Here is a 20,214-nt window from a genome sequence, read left to right as displayed (position 1 = left end):
GAAAGTCTCAAAAACATTACAGTAATACCCCACTCATAGGACACTTTCCCAAATTATCAATCACCTTCCAACCCAAAAGAAAACACCTTATCCCCGATTATTCTGTGGTATTCTCACTTCCTCATTCTGCTCCATATCGGCAACACAAAACTCAGCCATCTTTTCCTAACATCTTGCCATTAAAAGAACTGAATCTAGCCCGGCCTGTATGGTTCAGTGGTTAAGCTTCGACCTATGAACCAGGAGATCATAGTTCAGTTCCCAGTCAGGGCACATGCTGGGGTTGTGGGCTCAATCCCCAGTAGGGGCATGCAGAAGACAGCTAGCTAATCAATGATTCTCATCATTGATGTTTCCATGTCATTTTCACTCTCCCGACCTCTCTGAAATCAATAAAAATATATATTTTTTTAAAGAGAACTGAACCTGATCTGTTTCCTTGGATTTAGGGACTTGCAAGTAAATATGTAAATCCTATCATCTGATCCAAACTGTTTACTATACGTCTCTACTTCATTAAAGATCTAGCAAACATTTATTAACATCTATCATGTCTTTTCTTTCTTTCCTTCCTTCCTTCCTTCCTTCCTTCCTTCCTTCCTTCCTTCCTTCCTTCCTTCCTTCCTGAGTTTCTCCTTTTCCTTGGGGTCTAACCTGTGACCTCTCAGACATCTCTACCTCCAGGAACATACTGCCCTTCCCTACACTCTCTAGTCTCATGTGAAATAGGAATTCTTCCAATTCTCCACTTAGTATAGCTATGACAGCACAGATTGTTAAAAATAAATCTTGAAAGATATAAAATAAGTAAAAATATAGTGGCATAAAAAAGTAAGGTCAAAGTTTAGATATGTAATCTTAAAACTAAATTTTAACCTCTACATCTCATTCATTCAATAATAATTTAAAAGCACCTTCTCTGGTCAGGTTTTGGGGGCTGGGAGGGGGGAGCGGAGGAGCAGGACCACCTACTGTCCTCTCTACCTAGAACACCTACTTCCCCACCTCCCTATTATTGTTTTAGACTCCATCTCCAATGGCACTTTCTCAATGAGAAAATTCTTTCCTTAGACAAGTGTAATCATTTTAAATTTTATTCTCAAAGCACTTCCCTCACATCACTATTCTGGCATTTATCACACTGAATTATGATGACTTCTTTAAGTCTCCTAAAGTCTCAATCCACAGACTGTGAACTCCCTGAAGACAAGGATCACATTTGATTCATCTTTCCAGCCGAAGAGTCCAAAACAGTCATCTGTCAAATAGTAAGCATTAATGTTTGCTATCATGGCCCAAGACTCCTGAGAATGTTCATTCCTCTCACCACGTCTTAATGCGCCAGTATGTTTACTCATTACTTCACTCACTCACTCTTTCAGCAAATACATACCCGTCACACACTGTGTCCCTATACAACGCTAGGTGCTGGCAGTGCAAGGGGAGTACAGCAGACATAGTCCCTAGCCTCAGTTCTCACAATCTAAAGCAGGATACGATACATAGCATATGTTTACGAACAACATTCTGTAGGACATCTCAGTCAGCTGGTCCTGCTCCTCCTACAGTTTTAAGTACCATCTTGAATGAATAACTTCGAAATTAATATTCAAACCCAGAACTTGCCAACACGTTCTAGAGTCACACATTCAACCGTCTTGTCAACACGTTCAATTGAATGTCTACAGGCATCTCATACTCACCATGGCCAAAACAGAGATCTTGACATTCCCCACTGAACCTTCTCTTTTCCCAGCTTCCCCATCACAGTATATGTCCAAATCATTCGCCCAATTGTTCAAATTATGTTCAATTTGTCTCTTCTTCCATCCCTCCACAAACCTACTGCCTCTAGTTTCAGAGTGTATCAGTCGACTTCAATCTTTAATAGTAGAGGTGATCATCATTGTCTGGACCAAATGGTAACCCTATTCTATTTTTGCTCTCCTACCCCCATTCAATTAATTAATGTGGCACGTTAGCCACAGTGATCTTTCTAATATTCACTGGATTGCAATTAAAATCTATATTTAGAATAAAATACAAACTTCATACCTCAGCCAACAAAACTGTATATGATCTGGTCCCTACACATTCTCTGTCCTCATCTCATACCATTCTCCCTCTTACTTGTTTGCTATCCTGGCTTTCTTTACCTTCACACGGTAAGACCTTTTGACTTGCTATTTCTTGGACTGTTTTCTGCTCTTCCCAAGACTAGCTCTTTTTCTTTTCTTTTTTTCTTTTTTTTGCACTCAGGTCTTAGCTCAAACGTCATCTCAGAGAGGACTTTCCTGCCTCTCATACCTCACCGCAGTCCCTGTCACAACATCTTGTTTCATTTTCCTAATAGCACTTATCACTGTCTGAAACTAATGTTCATTTGTCCGGCTCCTCCAATATATAAGCTCCATGAGAGAAGGAAACTAAGAAATGACTTTTACTACAAAAAATGCAGGTATATGAAAAATGAAAGATCTAATCTAGTCTAAATTGTCAATAAAAGCCTCTCCAAAGTAATGAAGATGAACTATACTGAAATAACCATATAAGGGAAGGGATGTGGGAGAGAGAGGATTCCAAGCAGAAGGATCCATGACCAAAGGCCAGGAGGTTAAAACTGCAAGGCACATTCAAATAAATGCAGCTCAGTATGACCACAGCAGAGTTAGAAAGGGAGAGGAAAATGAATATAAGCACAGGCCAGGTTACACAATACTCTGAACATTTCGGTCCCTTTCCTAAAGACACTTAGAACTCTTTAAAGATCTGAAGAAGGTAAGTAATATGACCAGATCTGCACTTGTGTAAAGTCACCCCTTCAGCAATATGAAGAATGGGCTGGAGGAGAGCCAGCGGAAAGACAAGGCGGGTTAGGATGCCTAGGTACAGGCAGCAATCAATGGCAACCTGGGTTCAGGTAGAGAGATGTGGCGAAGCAGACAGATTTAAGAGATTATTTCGAATGTAGCTACGTGGGGGTAAGGGAAAGGGAGGACTCAAAATGACTCCAAGGCTTCTGCCCTGGCAAACCCGCTGAGATGGGGACCAGGAAGCAGGTGGGGTAATAACCTCTGCACTGCACTATCTGCACTCTTATCCGATACACAACGCAACGAGTGAGGGTTAGGAACGTTTCGGAGGGCTACAGGGTTGTGTTTCCCTATTCAAAGCCAACCGTGGTTCACAATGCAATACAGTGAACAGGTTCTAAATAAACGCTCGCAGGCCGCACGACTGCTCTCACACAGATGCGCCTACTTGGCACAGGTTCTCGTCCCTCCGCTCAGAAACCAGGTTACTCTACGTCCAAGAAACAGCCTACTCCTTTCTCAACCACCAGCTCAGCATCACCTCTGCTAAGAACCTCCCTGCCAGACTAAGGGAGACCAGCGGGTTCCTTCCTCCGTGAACCCATCGCTCCTACGGCAGACTCTACTACGAAGCTCGCACGGTAACTTTCTTTTCCTGCCTGACTTCCCTAGAGAACCCGCAGGGCAGGAAGGCCTCTTTCCCCCTGGCAACCCCAGCACCCAGCGCGTCCTCCTCCCGCACACACGCCGGACTCGCCCAGTCGCACCTGGGTCACGAACTCCGCGTTGATCTGGGACACCGTAGGGGCCACGATTTTCTTGGGCTGAGCTGGAGCCGCCATGGCAGCACTCTCCCTCCGCTCCAGTGGGAAAGAAAGGGCCGCTCCGAGCAACGGTGAGCCGATGCACTTCCCCAGGGAGCGGCTGCGGCTGCCTCCCCACGCAGGGCAAGAACCTCCGGCCCGGATATCCTCAGCCTTCACAGTCCCGCGGGGAACGGGTCCAGCAGCCCAAACATTCCCCCGGAAGCGGTCCGGAACTGAGCCGGAAGTCCCTCCAGGCGTTGGGTGTGACTAGAGAGGCAAGGCTTCGACCTCCTCCGCACGCGCCCCCTAGCGGCAAGCTCAGAGGACACACCAGCCGGCCGGATTGAGGGCTCAGTGAGCGGGAGCCAAGTAAAGATGGTGTTTGGAGAGGGTTTCTCTAGGTATGATTGCGGGGGGTGGGACGACTTAATGTTTCTTTCAACTATAAAAAAGCAGTAGTAGAAAAACAAACCGAGAATGAAGGTCTCGGTTTTACCTGTTTTTAACAGACTCATGGATATCTAAGTTGACTACAATGAACTGCACATATTTAGAGTAAAATTTGATACGTTTTCAGTCATACATCCGTGAAAGCATCACCAAAATGATAATAAACAGATCTATTGCCCCTAAGTTTTCTCATGCCCTTTTTCAATCCATCCCGACTTGCCACTCGAACCCACCCATTCTCAGGCAATCACTGATCTGCTTTCTGTCACTATGGTTGTAGAGATTAGTTTACTTTTCATAGATTTTTACATAAGTGAAATAACATAGCATGCACCTTTTGTCTTTTTTTTCACTCAGCATAATGATTTTGAGCTTCATGTCGATGCACGTGTTAGTTTATTCCTTTTTATTGCTGAGTAGCATTCTATTTAATGGGTTTATGGCAGTTTGTTAACCTACTACTCATCTGTGGATGAACATTTGGATTGTTTCCAGTTCTTGACTATTATAAAGCTGCTATGAACATTTGTGTATATACATCTTACTATAAACATACATTTTCATTTCTCTCAAGTAAATACCTAAGAATGAACAGGAAGGAAATTTTGAGAGTACATGCTGAATTGGCTTTGACCTCAACATATTAGAAAGCAAACTCATTCCAAGAGTGAATGAAAGGCTCTAAGTGAAGTTTCAGATTTAAGGAGAATGTTAAGAGTTTGCAACAATAGCTCCATTCATTTCTTCCTTCGTACATTCAGTATATATTTGAGGATATCAAGATGTTTTAAACTGTTATGTATAAAACATAAAAAGATGCATGCCCTTTCTTTCCAGAAGCATGTAGTTTAACTTAGTGGTTTTCAAAGTGTAGTCTCAATACAGCAACAGCTAACCTGTACAAATGCAAATTCTCAGGCCAAACCGACACTGAATCAGAAACTCTGAGGATGTGGTCAGCAATGTTTTTAATAAGCCCTCCCTCTAATTCCAGTGCATACTAAAATTTGAAAATCACTGATCAACAGTGACAATAGAATTATGAGCAAATGGCAGTGGGAGCACAGTGGATGAAATGCTCGGTAAAATCAGAAAGGCTTCCTATCACATGATCTTACTTATTTGTGGAATCTAATGAACAAAATGAATTGACCAACAAAATAATACCAGAAGCAAGGAGGCATGGAAAAGAGGAAGGAGTATTTAAGCTTAAACTTCAAGAATGTATAGAAATTTGCTAATGCAAATGCAAAGTATTACACGTTCCATATCCATTTAATAATACCACTGTACCACTTTAAGTTTTATTTTCTTCTCTTACTACTAATAGAATTCTTGCAGTTAGGACCTGAAATTCTAAGCCCTCTGACAATAGGAGAAATCTCAAGATAGGAATTAAATGTTCCCTTCCCCTAAAGCTTCTGAAAAGCAAATATTCTGCATCATAAAACAGTCCTTGCAAATGTTATTTCTAACAAAGGATTCTTGCAAGATAACCAGACTTTAAAGACTGTTGCTAAAATGTCTGTAATTCTAATTGGTTATCTTACATAACATGTACATTGAAGTCTGTTTTCTACTTTCTACAAGTCAGTTTTGAACACTTGAGTTTTTTCTCATAATCATGAAAGAAAAATGAATAAAATCTGGCTCAACTAAATTTCTTCTTTGAAGTGTCTATATCTAATTTAAATTAATACTAAGTAAATAAGATAGAGGCAGGAAAAATAACAAGGACACTATGCATTGGAGAAACTAATTCTATATTTTTTCAGTACAAATCTGGAGGAAGGCCAAAGAAGATGCTAAGTGGGTAGACAGGTAGATCATGTGACATAAAATGGAGATAGCACTCCCTTTTGTACGTGATAAGAAGCTATCAATGAAATGTAACATGAACGAAAAAGTAAATGCTTAAATATCCATGTTAGGAAGTTCAGTATAGAAGGTGGATTGGAGTGGGCCTAGGAAAGTATGTGGTAATTAGTACCTTGATCCAGCATTATGTGATTTTTCCCTTTAAAAAAAAGTCCAAACTGTGTAATTTGAAACTTTATTTTTAAAATATTCTGAAATTTGAAGTTTTCAAGATTCTTAACCACCACCTACTTTTCTTCAACACATATACATTTTGTCCTAAAATTGTAGAACCTATTGCAGTACAAAACAAGAAACAATAATTCCACTAACTAAGCCAACCAAATTACTTCTGTAAATAATCATGCTACAGCCTGGAATCATCCAAAGGAAAATTCTTCTAATTCTCTTTAAAGATATTTATAAAGTTTATTTTTCAGAAAACCAAAGTAATTGATTCAATAACACTAACCACTCTGGCATGCAGCAACTCGTCATTTAATATCGAATGTTTAATCTTTTCATGGATGTATATAGTTTATTTTCACTACTATAGTTTCCACAAGAAGCTTGCAGTGATAGTAAAGGTAAATAAGTATTTTGTTACAGGTACTTCAAATAGCACTACAGTACATCTTTGACAAAATTTTTTACAATATTCCAACTTTCAATATGAAACAGCTTAAAAAGGCATGGGCCAAAAAAAAATATACTATCACTTAGGCAAACAAAGTCTAATAATCATACAACACTCTTAAGGACTCTCCCTGTTTGGGCTGGGAAAGAAGTATATGAGACATTTACTTCAAATAAAATTATATTAGCAGCTTAGGAAAATTCAAAAATACACAATTTCAGACATATTAAGGGGGAAAAGAATCTTGAACCTTTATTCTTAGAATGTTTGAACCAGTTTTTACTTGCTGTAATGTAACAGATGTGTTCTTGAAGTTTTGCCTAAGGCAACTTCTATTAACGATCATGCTTGCACTGGAAGAATGCACCTTAAGGAAACCTAAGAGAACTTATTCTTTAAAACATGACTCTCCTGCACATTTGTACAACATTGGGAATTTTATCTGTACTGTTTTGTGTTTTTAATTTAAAAACACAAAACAGTACAGAATTTTATCTGTACTGTTTTGTGTTTTTAAATTAAACCCGAGTTTCTCAAAATTCACTTGTAAAACCTGTAAACAGTCCAACCCCTCCCTTTTCACACACAGACAGTTCACAGAGTAAATTCAAAACTTACAATTGTTCATTTATTCGTTCTCAACAGAGGGCTTGTCACTGTATTTAAGTGTGCTAGAATAAATACCCACCTGTTCTTTTCACCTTAGAAAGATTATGGTTATTATTTTTTAATTGCTAGGAAATGCTATTCTTAAAGATTTTATTAAAAAATGACAAGTATGAGGGGCAATTTGTGATTGTAAGTCTTTTATAGTTTAAGATGAAATATTTCCCAAATCATAACAGTACTGTTTAGAAGAATGATACCCTCAATTCTATAAGCATCTTATTCTTATACAGGAATAATTACCTTAATAATTAAAGTAACAATTTATTAAGGATCAAAATAACATTCTTTTGCATTAGAATCTTGTGAATAAAAACCATAACTAGACCAAATCATTGATTTTTTTTTTTTATCAAACTTAACAGAATAGACTTAGTTAAGTCATAGGATCACTCAATGAGGTATTAAAAGAAAGTTTTACTGAAATGTAAAAATTAACTACTGCTGTCATTCATGAATAAGCAAATAGACGAATTACATTTATTCCTCTGAAAAGATAACATTGCATACATGTTAGCAAAAAGATTGTGGCACTTGGACAATGTCCCTGATAAACATGTAAATGTGTGGAGGTGCATCCTAATCTCTCTGCTACTTTTATTTTGTGAAAGACAACAGCAGATTGGGCAAAGTGATTATAATCACCTGTGAAAAAGGAGGTGAAGCTACCACAGAATCCTAAGACTAAATAGCTTGGAAAAGACCAGGGAAAATAATGCTATTTTCTCATCCATTTTCACTTTTATTGCCTTTTTATTTTTTAAACTTACAACAACAAAAAATTTGCAATGGAATTTGAGCCACAGGTGAACAAAATTGTGCTCTCATGTGAAATGTAAAATAAATGAAGTATCATGGAGCTATTTGCTGTAGCCAAAAACCAATTTTTGCCTATTTCTAAAAAGAGATGACATGTCTCAAGGAATAATTCCTTTAAAAAACAAATGGGGCTGAATTGTTTGTACTGCATCATAGATTTACACTTCCAATAAAGCCAAAGTATGTATTACAATAAAACAGATGCTTACTTTATACCATCAAATCATGTTCTTCCCTCTAAAAATATGGCTGTTCCTAAAACATTGTTTTAGTTTTCTATGTATCTTACCTTACTGTGCAGGACAGGCAACTGCCTATAAAATCATTCAACCTAATGCAGGCCTTCTGATGAAAATATATTTTCAATTATACAGGCTTAAAGAACAAGATCACCAAAGAGACCATAAGTTAGTGGCTCTGTCAGTTACATAACCGAATTTAAGACTAGTTTTTCTTGTGGTTGTTCCTTAAAATGAGTAAGTTGATGTCTCTTCCAGTGAGGGGCCTGTCTGAATGTTTTGCCACAAACTGAGCATTCGAATGGCTTCTGTCCTGCATGAATTAGATAGTGTCTCTCCAGTTTAGATGGAGATCTAAAACTTTTAGAACAAACACTGCATTGGTAAAGAAGGCCATCATTCCTCCCAGGATGTCCTGAGTAACTACAATGACTAGGATGGCTCTGCTCTGATTCCAGAAGGGAATTAGAGAGATAGGGCTGCCTGCTCCTATAGTGGGCATCAAGAATGAAATCCTCTGATTCTGCCTTAACTTTTATTTCTGATATTTGATCTGACTCCAAGACCTCACATTTTTGAAAACTAGGAGTCTGGCATTGTTGGGAAGCATTATAGTTAACATTATCACCCGGAAGAGTAAAAAGTTTGCTCAAATTGTCAAATTCTACTTGGCAAAGAGATCGTCTATAAGGAATCTTTTCAATATGAGTTAATTTATGTCTTTTTAAGTGAGCTGACTGTCTAAAAGATTTCCCACAAACATTACAACCAAAAGGCCTCTGTCCAGTATGAATTAAATAGTGTCTTTGTAGTTTGGATATAGAAGGAAATACTTTCTCACATTTGTCACAAGGACACATCTTATGTCCAGTATGCATGTTTTCACTTGGAACTGAAAAACCACATTGAAGCACTTTACAGTTATCAAAAAATTCCTCACCTGATGAACCATTGATAGATATGTCTTTATTATTCACTGAATTTTCCATAATTAACATGTTTTCTGTTGTAAGGATACCTTTCAAGTTTTTCCCCATATTTTGGCTCTGGAAGTGCTTTTGCCAAGAAGATGGCAACATCAATGTCTTCTTCCTTTTATTGCCAACTGTCTTATATGTTCCATGTTTGCCAAGAGAACCTATACATGTTCTCTGGGTGTGTTCGGGGCTCTGCTCACCAGAAATAAGATCACAATTTTTCAAGAAACCATTTTTAAATGATTTTTTCTCAGATCTAAAATTATCTAATTTCTTACTCCCGACATGTTTAAGCTTGGCCAAGATTTTTTTAACAATAGTTTTATAGTTGAGGCTTCTTTTGAAACTGCTTGGAATTTTGCCACTTCTGGCAGGAAAACACTTGTGTCCATTAAGAATCTTCTCTGATTCAAAACATTCTTCACACTCTGGACACTGAAAAGGAACAATATAAATAGAATGGACATCAAGTTGATTATTCTCCTCGGATTCACCCATATCACCATTTTCAAAACTATCCTGCTTTGGATTTAATTTATTAGGTAGGGGGCATGACTCTGGATTCTTCTTTTTTAATGAAAGAGTCTGAAAAGTCTTATTCCTGGTATGGATTTGTTTATGCTTCAGAAGTTTACTTTGAATCTTAAATCCTTTTTGACAGAAACAGCATTGAAAAGGTCTTTCTTCTGAATGTGTGAGTTGGTGGATTTTTAAATGAGTCGACTGTCGGAAAGATTTACTGCACAGGACACATTTAAAAGGCCTCTGACCAGTATGAATAAGTGCATGCCTATCGAGTTTTGATTGCGATGGGAACATCTTGCCGCAGACTGTACATGCGTGAATATTCTTTCTCTTCTTTGCAGGGCTGTAGGTAGGATCAGACTTAGTAGAGGGGTGTAAGGCCCATCGCTCCTCTGAGGTAAAAGTAGGATACATTCCATACACTGGCTTTTCTTGCTTGGCCTCCAACAATCTTCTCACCTGTTTAACATCATTCTGGTAGGTTTCATTGTGAAGGTGTTGGTGCTTCACAAATGTCTTCAGATTTTTAAAGTGGCGTTGACAAATACTACATTTGAAAGGCAGATTATGAGTTAGTTGATGTCTCTCCAGGTGAACTAGTTGCCTAAAAGTTTTATGACACACATCACATTCAAATGGTTTCTGACCAGTATGAATGAGATAATGCCTAGCTAATTTTGATGGTGTTTCAAAGTGCTTGAAGCAAATATTGCAAATATATGGCCTGTTTCTAGGTAGCTTGTTGGCTACTACACGCTGTTCATTCTTTAGCATTTTTAAATTGTTTTCAGTCATCATATTCTTCAGTGATATACTCTGATGAGCTCCATAGTATTCTTACTCTCCACAGATGTCTAAAAATAAAAAATAAAAATGTATTAATTTAAAAATTACTTATTCATATAAAAATAATTATAAATTGTCTTTTGGCTAAAGATATTAAGGATATGGGGGAGATCTGGACTTTTCTTGAGTTTAAAAGTTAATAACCATTTTGGATGAATACTTTAGAATCATAAATTTCACTCATATAGAGAAGTGATAAGTCTTAAATAATTTCAAGCTATATTTCTAATTAAGATGATACACTGCCCTGCTGGCGTGGCTCAGTGGTTGAGCATTTAATCTATTAACCAGGAAGTCATGGTTCGATTCCTGGTTAGGGCATATGCCCGGTTGCAGGCTCGATCCCCAGTGTGGGGCATGCAGGAAGCAGCCGATCAATGATTCTCTCTCATCATAGATGTTTCTATCTCTCTCTCCTTCCCTCTTCCTCTCTGAAATCAATAAAAATATATTTTAAAAAAGATGATACATTAAAATGAGACTAAATTGATTTATCAATATTTAGTTATCACTTTAAAAATTTTAAGTGTAAGAATGAAAATATAATACTAAAAATAAGATGTATTTGCATTCAATTACAGCATATTATGGACATGATTTGAGAATGGAATATTTCATTTGTCAAAGTTAGATTTCTTAGCCCCATCATTAACACTATTTACTCTCAATTACTTCTTTGGACCAAAAAAGACAACATGTCAACTGGGAGAAAATGTCCCAGAAAACCTGGGTTTTGGTCTTGGATTTGCCACCGTATGATCTTGGTGCCAGGAAGAAGAAAATACAGACTCCTTATCTCTAAATCAGGAAAATGCCTCCTGATGCATTTGCACGTGTTGAAAAACTGAAGCGATATAAATGTTAAGGTATCATTTAGCTCAAAACTGATCAAATTTTAAAACTTTATCCTTATCTACTTAATATCATTTCTAGAGTTTCTAAGATATAAAAACACTAATTAAATTTACAGTTCTTTTTATTTACCTTTCCACTTTGTTGTAGAATCCTTAAAAGACAAGTACAGAGGCAATGAAGTCCACAAACTGGTTACATATATACCTATTTATGGTTAAAAGTAATTGAAAGTTGAGTGTGATTCACTTTTTAGGCAATATAATAAAAGGATCATTTTGTTTTCAGAGTTAACAAAAAGATACAACTTTTCTTCTAATATACCTCTGTAGGACACATAGAAAAGGCACTTTCACAAACATCTTACACTCTATCTTCCCTTCTTTTATGAGAAAAGCCAATTTCCTTCTCATCTTTCTTCTACTACTGCATTCCCTTTAAATACGGGAGCCAGAGATTTACAAAACAAAACAAAAATTGTTCTAGCTCTCTCATTCTAATGTTGTATCTTCTAGTTGAGATCAGAGAGATAACAAGTTTACCAGAAACTCAGGGTTCTTCTGACAGTTGATTTAGCCAAATCCAACATATATGCTATTTGCTATTTACTGTCCTCTCCTCGAAGACACCTTAACCACAAAATCACAAACACAGCCAGTGTGTTTCTCTTCAGCAATCTGAATCAGAAGAAAAAAAAAATCGTAATTCATTTGTTGAGCAAATATCTTCTAATAGTTGCTTTATCACAGTGTTCTTCAAACTGGATGTGAGTATACATTAATGGATTGTAAAATCAGTTCAGTGGATCATGATCACCACTTTTGTTTCATAAAACAGAGTAGAAAATATCAGATTGCATAATACGGTGATTTTCAATTGGTGTGCCACAGCACCCTTGTGTGCTGCAAAAATTTAAAAAACATGCAATATCTGACTACTTAGTCAGGACTGACCTCTTTTCCCTAGATTGTCAAATTAAAAAATGATAGCAGCCAACACAACAATAGTCATCCAGTGTGAATGAATCAAAATTATACCTATTTGTTTTGTAAGATTGACAAAAAATATATGTTTTGGTATGCCGCAGAATTTTAGTAATTAGTTTATGTGTACCATGAAATGAAAAAGGTTGAAAATTGCTGGCATAACATATAGCAAGGATGAAACTGTTTTGGGAAACTTCTGTAGGAAAAGGTAAAAAAGTTTGTCAAAGCTGTTTCTGGCATACTTCCTCACACAACACTAGACAGAGGAACCCACAACAAATCAATTACTTTATTCAAAGTGACTAAGTAATCTATTAAGTAAGATGACAGTCCATAGGATGAGACAGGATTATAAGGAAGGCAACAGTGTCTGGTTTGCCAATATAATCCCAAAATAGTTATCAAAAATCTAATTGGAGGCCAAGTAAAATATCCCTGTCGATCAATCAGGTGTTAACATAGTCAACCAAGACGATGAGCCAAACTGATTCAAGCCTTTGTTCCCTTACTGCGACAGTGCAGGAGAGAAGCTAAAAGAAGTACTACTGGCTCCCCGGTGGTCTACTAAATGCAGTGCACACACTCATCTTCCTGGAGAGGAGGCCCAAACAAAGGCTTCCTCTTTATGGGCCTGTGGGCCAGGCTAGGGAGGAAGGAAGGACTAGGAGTGGAAAGGTCCTGAGTCAAAATGCAGAAAAGTGCATCAGTCAAGGCCATTCCCTCCCAATAAGGACACTGTGGCGACACCTGAGCAGTGCCTCAGCCAAGGTCTCAGAATGGAGTTGTCTGAGCCAGGAACGCAGTATCGCATGAGCATGGCTAGCAGGAGGAACAGAGCCAGTCCCTACATGCAACTCCCTCCAGAAAACTTCAATGCATTGACCATGCACATGTGTGTGTTTCATAAAACAGAGTAGAAAATATATTTTTCCACCTCCCATCCCCTGGCCAGACAGGCAAGGTCTTGCAATTGTCTATGTTGGATCTGAAAGATCACACAAAGGATTTTGGCCTGGAGCCCGACTCCTCAATTCCTGTTGTATATTTCTCCTTCTCTTTGTATCTATGAAATACCCTTGAAAAAAAAAAAAATCCTACACTAGACCCAACCACAAACTGCCATCTCTGATTACAAAAGGAATTGACTACCTATAGCTCCTGTGCCAAAAATAGACTATGGTTTATCATCTACCACTAGGACAAAGACTGGATACTATTGTCACTGATCTCCAAATCACATGGGAAATCACTTACTAGGAGCCCAATTATATTGTTAGCACTATTGGTGGCAAGCAGTGACCTCACCTCCTATTTATAAGTGACAGCTCAGGGATCCCCAACGCTCCAAGTGCCGTCCACCGCGTACTTATACGGGGTGCATATTAATTTGATAGAGCTCCAAGTCCTACTTCAACGGATTCTCTATATGCTCTCAATTATTTCTTTTGGTAAAAAAAAAGAAACAAAAACAAGCAAATAAAAACCAACTCCCAAACTGGGGAGTTTTTCCTATGTTAAACTGAAAACAAAAATAAACTAGCAAATCTCAATGGTTCGATCTGAAAACTATCCTAACAACAGCATGATACACTCCGTTCGTTGTAAGGCTGTAAAAACTGGTCTCAAAAACTCCAAAGTTGCTTCAAGGCCAAAAACCTGTTGGTTTTCTAGCCTTCACTAACGCCATTAAAACGAAGTGAGCATTTCACAAAAGTCAAAGAAAAAAAGAAACGAAACACCTGAGAAACTTAGACAACTTTCACTTGGGGAATAATCGCTGGCGACATTTACCACAGCCTTTCTTTCCCTCTTTCTTTCTCCCCTCCCTGCCCGGCCACACACACACACAGAGAGAGAGAGAGAGAGAGAGAGACAGACACACACACACACAGCCCTGGCCCACTCTCCTTGGCCTTGAATCCTCACCTCTCCAACCCAGGGCGGGGAGCTGCCCTGGACAGAGGACCCCGACATCTGGCCCTTGCCCTAATCGCCCACAACCAATAAGTACCTACGGGGTTAGCCCAGTACAGAGATTGCAAAACCCCACACCAGGAAAGGAAGGGCAAGCAAAGGGTGAAAACCGTTTTGGCTGCAGCCAGGGAAAATATGCCTTATGTGACATGACCCGTCACGGCGAAGGAAAAGCATTCTCTCTGGGCCTTCCTCTCAGCGATCCCCACGCCCGGGGAGAGACGGTCAGGGCGCGGGGAAGGGGAAAGGAAAAGGAGCTAAGGTCGCGGCGCCCCCGTTCTGGGTCCCTGAGAACTTTGGAGGAATGGAGGCAGGCCCGACCCTTCCTGGGGCTCGCTCCACCTCACTCCCGGGCTCCTAACGTCCTCCTCACGCACCTGCAGCTGGCACGGAGCCGGCGGCCACACATCCCAGGAGCCCCGAAGGCAGCTTAGCGCACGTTCGAGGCTCTGAGCGCTGGTCCTCAATGCCGGCGCGGCGGCGGGCAGAGCGCGCAGGCGCGCACTGGGGAGCGCCCAGGGACGTGGTCCGGCTGGAAACAGGCTCCCCGGAAGCTTAGGGCCGCCGTCGCCTCAGCCGGCCCCGAGTCTCATTGGGGAGAGGGTGCTCAGAGAGAGGTGCGTCCCCAACCCCAGCGCCCCTCACCCCGCACCTCAGTTTCGGTGGGAAAGAGAACAGAGGAGTGAGGAAGGGTGCATTTCCTTTGTTTTAAATATATTTTTATTGATTTTAGAGAGGAAGGGAGAGGGAAAGAGAAAAACATCCATGATGTGAGACAATCGTTGATGGGCTGCCTCCTGCATGCCCCCTACTGGGGATGGAGGAGCCCACAACCCGGACAGGTGCCCTGACGGGAATCGAACCCAGAACCTTTCAGTCTGCAGGCCGAGGCTCTATCCACTGAGCCAAACCGGCTAGGCAAGAAGGGTGCATTTTCCATCTCACCCCTGAGTGTCAACTAGGGGAACCTTGTGGACCTGACCATTGGGCTCAAGGCCCTGCTGGAAACTGGCGAGCCCGCCTTGAAAGCCCTCTGGGCTGGTCCTCTCTAACACAAAAAGCCGCGATGAACAGAACGCCAGGTATCAGGGGCTTCCTGTGCTAGCTCAGCCTCAGCACTCTGTACATTGTCAGAGATGGCGTAGGGGTCCGAGACAGGCTTTGTGGTCAGACATAACTGGGCTCCATTCCTGGTTCTACCTCTGGCCTGCCAGCTGCGGGCCTTGTTGGCTTCTGGGAGCCTCATTCATTCCATATACCTATTTTGGTTGTGTACAGTGTACGAACCTCTGTGCCTAACGTCTTAGTTTCCTCAAATTGCTCTATCAATTAGATGAATGTGCTCAACATAATGCCTAGTGCGCAGTAAGCCTCAAATAGTTGTTACCATTGATTAATCACTGTTTTTATATTAAGTACAACAATTTTATGAAGTGATAGGATCCTATTTTAAAATGAGGAAAGTGAGACCCAGACATTAAGGAACTTGACATCACACAGCTGATAAACGATGGCGGTGGGATTTGAATACAGGAAGTCTAATAACAGACCTGCAATTTTAATTCACAACTGCCTCCAAAATTATAGGTACATCAATATTTTATATAGACACCTCTAAGGTTTAAATGTGTAGTACAGTTACTAGGATGGCACATTATTACTGGATATAATGCTTACATATCTACTGAAATGTTAAGTACAAAAGGCATTGGAAAAGAATTTATTGTAGATTTTTGCAGGTTCTGGTTGTAACTGTCTCTGATGCGAAAATGAGAACAAGTAACAAGCACATTTCTTTGACTGTAACTTTTTGCATTACTTTTAAAGGGCGACTGACAACAATAATTGTTATTTATAATGTTAAAAAAGGAGATGTTGGGCCAATGAAAAGTAAGTCTCTATTTCTGTTGTGGTTACGTGAGGAAATGGCTAATAGAAAATGAGTTTTGCCCTAACCAGTGTGGCTCAGTAGATAGAGCGTCGGCCTGCAGACTCAAGGGTCCCAGGTTCGATTCCAATCAAGGGCATGTACCTTGGTTGCGGGCACATACCCAGTAGGGAGTGTGCAGGAGGCAGCTGATCGATGTTTCTAACTCTCTGGCCCTCTCTCTTCCTCTCTGTAAAAAATCAATAAAATATTTTTTTTTAAAAAGAAAATGAGCTTTTCCTTCTCTTGTAGCATCCTTGGAGAAGTCATGCTTAGGAGAAGTTGAAGCCCCAACTGCCAATAGAAGCAAAGATGGAGAGAGGGAAGGGAAAGCTTTAGGTGCCCTGAGTGCTAATCCTAGTGTGGGATTCTGTTTGTTCAAATAACCCTTGGAAACTTGCTCTATTCTACAGCTTCCCCTAGGAGCTCAGCCATACCATACAAACAATTGCATCTACCTCCAGCCACATAAATTCTTAGGAGAGATATACAGACCATGAGAGACTACCTGAGGTTGGGGAATAATGGAGGGTACATTACCTGCAAAATAAATAGGCCTTTGCACCTGAATATGGAGTTGGAACATCAATGGAACATGGATAAGCTATTTTCCAAGGCCACACCTTACCTCATAACCTTCCCCACTTACCTTGACAGCTATCTCAGGAAGCTTCTGGAAAAAGGGGGAGAAATTATCGTGAATAAGAGTCATCAGGAAGTTTTTATTAGGTGAGATTTGAACATGGACTTAGTAAAGGGTATAGTATGGATAAATAGGATATGTGGAGGCAGGATTGATGGTAGTAGTGGCAAGGAAAAGTAAAGGAATGTCATGGCATACATTTGGGTTAGTATCCTATCTCTGCAACTTGTTAGTGCGTGTCCTTGTAAGTTATTAGCCTTTCTGAACCTCTGTTTTGCCATCTTTAAAATGGGGAATATAATCAATCATTCATTTATTTAATGATATATCATGTATCAAACACAAGGGATTCACTTCTAGGTATATGAAGATGAAACAGTGAGGCCCTAAACTTCAATGCAGTTTTCAGCTCAGAGCAGCATGCAGACAAAGAAGTACAATATAATCAAAGAAGATACATATGGGGCAGGTAAGTGTGGGGATGGGGACTATTTAAATCTGCCTTGGAGCTTCAGGTAGAGATAGTCTTTGAGTGGAGGCTTTAATGATCCATCCAGCTGTCCTACATTTATAAAATAAGCACTTGCGATGTGTCAATTCCTGTTCTAGGCATTGGAGATAGAATAGTGGACAAATTACAAAGTTAAAAATTTCTGTCTTTATATTTATAGTTGCTATTTTATATATCTATATGGCTATTGAGGGAGACAGATAATAAATTAAAGTAAAATATATAATATATAGTATTCCCATATGGATAAGAACCGAAGAGAAAATAAGCACAGAAGGGGGCTATGGAAATTTGGGGCTGAGGGCTTATTGGCTTTTTTAGTAGATAGCCAGGGGTGACCTTCCTGAGAAGTTCTGTGACTTAAATTTTTTTTAAATATGTTTTTATTGATTTTAGAGAGAAGAAAAGAGAGAGAGAGCAACATCCCTCAAGCTGACTATCTCCTGCAGGAACCCTACTGGAGATCAAGGCTACAACCCAGGCATGTACTCTGACCTGGGATCAAACCAGTGACCTCCTGGTGTATGGGATGATGCTCAACCACTGAGCCACATGGCCAGGCAGAAGCTCTGTGATCTAATACAGATCCAGACCTGCTCATTCATGCTCCACATTTAGAGCTCACCAGGTGCTTTGCAAGAAGCCAGGACAGGCTTTAAATGCCTGGCAACGTTTTTTATTCTTCTTCTTTCTTTTAATCCAACAGGCAATGGGAGATTTTTGAAGAATTTAAAAATATATATATATATCTATATCTATATCTATATCTTTATTGATTTCAGACAGGAAGGGAGAGGGAGAGAGAGAAACATCAATGATGAAAGAGAATCATTGATTGGCTGCCTCCTGCACATCTCCTAATGGGGATCAAGCCTGCAACCCAGGCATGTGCCCTTGACCGGAATTGAGCCTGGGACCCTTCAGTCTGCAGACTGATGCTCTATCCACTGAGCCAAACCAGCTAGGGCTTTGAAGAATTTTGATGATAGATATGGCATGCTTAGATTTGTGTCTTAGAAAACTCACTCAGAAGTAATCTATATCTATATCTCTCTACATATATATGTGTGTGTGTGTATATATATATATATATATACACACATATACATATATATATATATATATGACCCTAATATGCAAATAGACCAAATGGCAGAACAACTGAACAACCAGTCGCTATGATGTGCACTGACCACGTGGAGGTGCGCGTGGAACATGGCGGGCGTTGGCTGTGGTGGGATGGTGGAACAGGTGAGTGGGGCGCCAGACCAAGGCGGGGCACCGGTCACTGTCATCAGGGTGAGCCTCTGGTGGTTACTAAAAATTCTTTGCTCCCACATGCTGTGGTCCCACCTGGCACTTGCACCCACTGCCAGCTGCCGGAGCCGCTGCCTGCACCCGCTGCCGGTGCCCGGTGCCGGCCCCGATCTCTCAGCACTGTCAGCAGGTGTGAGCGGCAGCTGCCGGCCCCAATTGCCCCTCAGGACTTCTCCACCTCCCCCTGCTCCTGAGGGGTGATCGGGGCTGGCAGCTGCCTCTCGCACCTGCTGACGGCGCCGGCCCTGCTTGCACCCGTTGCTGGCGCCAGCCCAATTGCTCTGAGCCATCTGCATGTGGGAGTGGCAGCAGCAGGAGCAGGGCTGCTGGCAGACAGGGGACCAGGGGGTCCATGGCAGGAGGGGCCAGGCTGGGGCGCAGAGGATGGGCTGAGACCCGCCCCTGTGCCCACCGCAGCCTTGCGGTCACAGTTCCTTTCAAGGTGCACGAATTTGTGCACTGGGCCCCTAGTCTTGATAATAAAATGGAAGAGGCAAAATTAGAATAGCCATGAATTGTCAGCTGAGGGCTGCCTACTCCTCAAATAATTTGAATGAAAATCCAAGTCTGTGGCCTGCAACAGTCTTAATGATACCTGGAAGTTCTTGAAGTTTACTCCTAGTATCTGTTCTTGGTAGCCCTTAACCTCCAGGCTATCTTCTTCTATGAAACACATTGAGTACGGAACTCAGCTTCATCAGTTTCTGAGAAAACATCCATTCACATTAAGTTGTGTGTGTGTGTGTGTGTGTGTGTGTGTGTGTGTGTGAGTGTGTGTATTAAAAATGTTTCACTGAAGATTTAGGAGTCACTGGGGGATAGGGCTTCAACTGAGAGGATGTGGGGCTTGGGAGCAACTGAGCCACTACTAACTGCATCCAAAATAATGCACTTGAAAGGAGTCCACCCTTTAAGCATCTTTCACAGGACTTTTGGAATATTTTAAAGGCAGAAATTTTAAAACTGAGTTTTAATGCTTGTTAAAGCCTCTCTCGGCCCCGACGTGATGGGCCCAGCAGAGAGCTGCCATTTCCTGTTTATATTCCACCTCTTATCTTTCCTTTCTCTTCCTCCTCCTTCTGTGGAGCAACCAATAAAAGCATCCACTTGCCTTTAGCAGGTAATCCACTAAAATCTGCACCCCTCAGGTGTCAGTTTCTACCCCCAAGCAATCATTAAAGAAATGTTCCAACGAAGACAACAGCTCTACCTTTCTAAGAGGAATTTTGGTGAATGAAATCTTATTTCTAGCATATATTTCCTCAAGAAAAATAATTGCAGGCTCTTGTATATTTTTCTACACAACCTCTGAAGGCAGAGTGGGAGGGGTGGAAGTGGGGAGTGGGGCGTTGGGATCAGGAAGTAAAAC

General features: G+C 40.5%; 2 protein-coding genes and 1 long non-coding RNA gene across 4 annotated transcripts in view; 1 reads left to right on the top strand and 2 right to left on the bottom strand.

Annotated features, from left to right (window-relative positions):
• AQR (aquarius intron-binding spliceosomal factor) overlaps nt 1-3,796 on the bottom strand; it is a 98,006-nt gene extending 94,210 nt beyond the window's left edge. Inside the window, exon 1 of the mRNA XM_008142970.3 lies at nt 3,581-3,796. Within this exon, the coding sequence (XP_008141192.2) occupies nt 3,581-3,655 (75 nt within the window). The 5' untranslated portion in view covers nt 3,656-3,796. The remainder of the gene's footprint in view (nt 1-3,580) is intronic.
• Nucleotides 3,797-7,055: 3,259 nt separating this feature from the next.
• On the bottom strand, nt 7,056-14,933 carry ZNF770 (zinc finger protein 770). Of its 2 annotated transcripts, XM_054716377.1 has the most exons (3): nt 14,825-14,933; nt 11,620-11,694; nt 7,056-10,643 (listed from the first exon to the last, which is right to left on the bottom strand). In XM_054716377.1, exon 3 carries the CDS (start codon nt 10,585-10,587, stop codon nt 8,473-8,475), a length of 2,115 nt encoding a protein of 704 aa, XP_054572352.1. In that variant the 5' UTR covers nt 10,588-10,643; nt 11,620-11,694; nt 14,825-14,933; the 3' UTR covers nt 7,056-8,472. The 2 variants fall into 2 exon arrangements, with proteins under 2 accessions (XP_054572352.1, XP_008141193.2); XM_008142971.3 differs by lacking the exon at nt 11,620-11,694.
• A 535-nt stretch (nt 14,934-15,468) lies between these two features.
• LOC129149004 (uncharacterized) lies at nt 15,469-17,982 on the top strand. The gene is made up of 3 exons (XR_008555998.1): nt 15,469-15,529; nt 17,378-17,486; nt 17,925-17,982. It is a non-coding gene; the product is annotated as an uncharacterized LOC129149004 (long non-coding RNA).
• The last annotated feature ends 2,232 nt before the right edge of the window (nt 17,983-20,214 follow it).

This window comes from Eptesicus fuscus, chromosome 5 (genome assembly GCF_027574615.1).
Source record: "Eptesicus fuscus isolate TK198812 chromosome 5, DD_ASM_mEF_20220401, whole genome shotgun sequence".
Taxonomy (NCBI): domain Eukaryota; kingdom Metazoa; phylum Chordata; class Mammalia; order Chiroptera; family Vespertilionidae; genus Eptesicus; species Eptesicus fuscus.
This window is presented reverse-complemented; position numbering and strand designations above follow the sequence as displayed.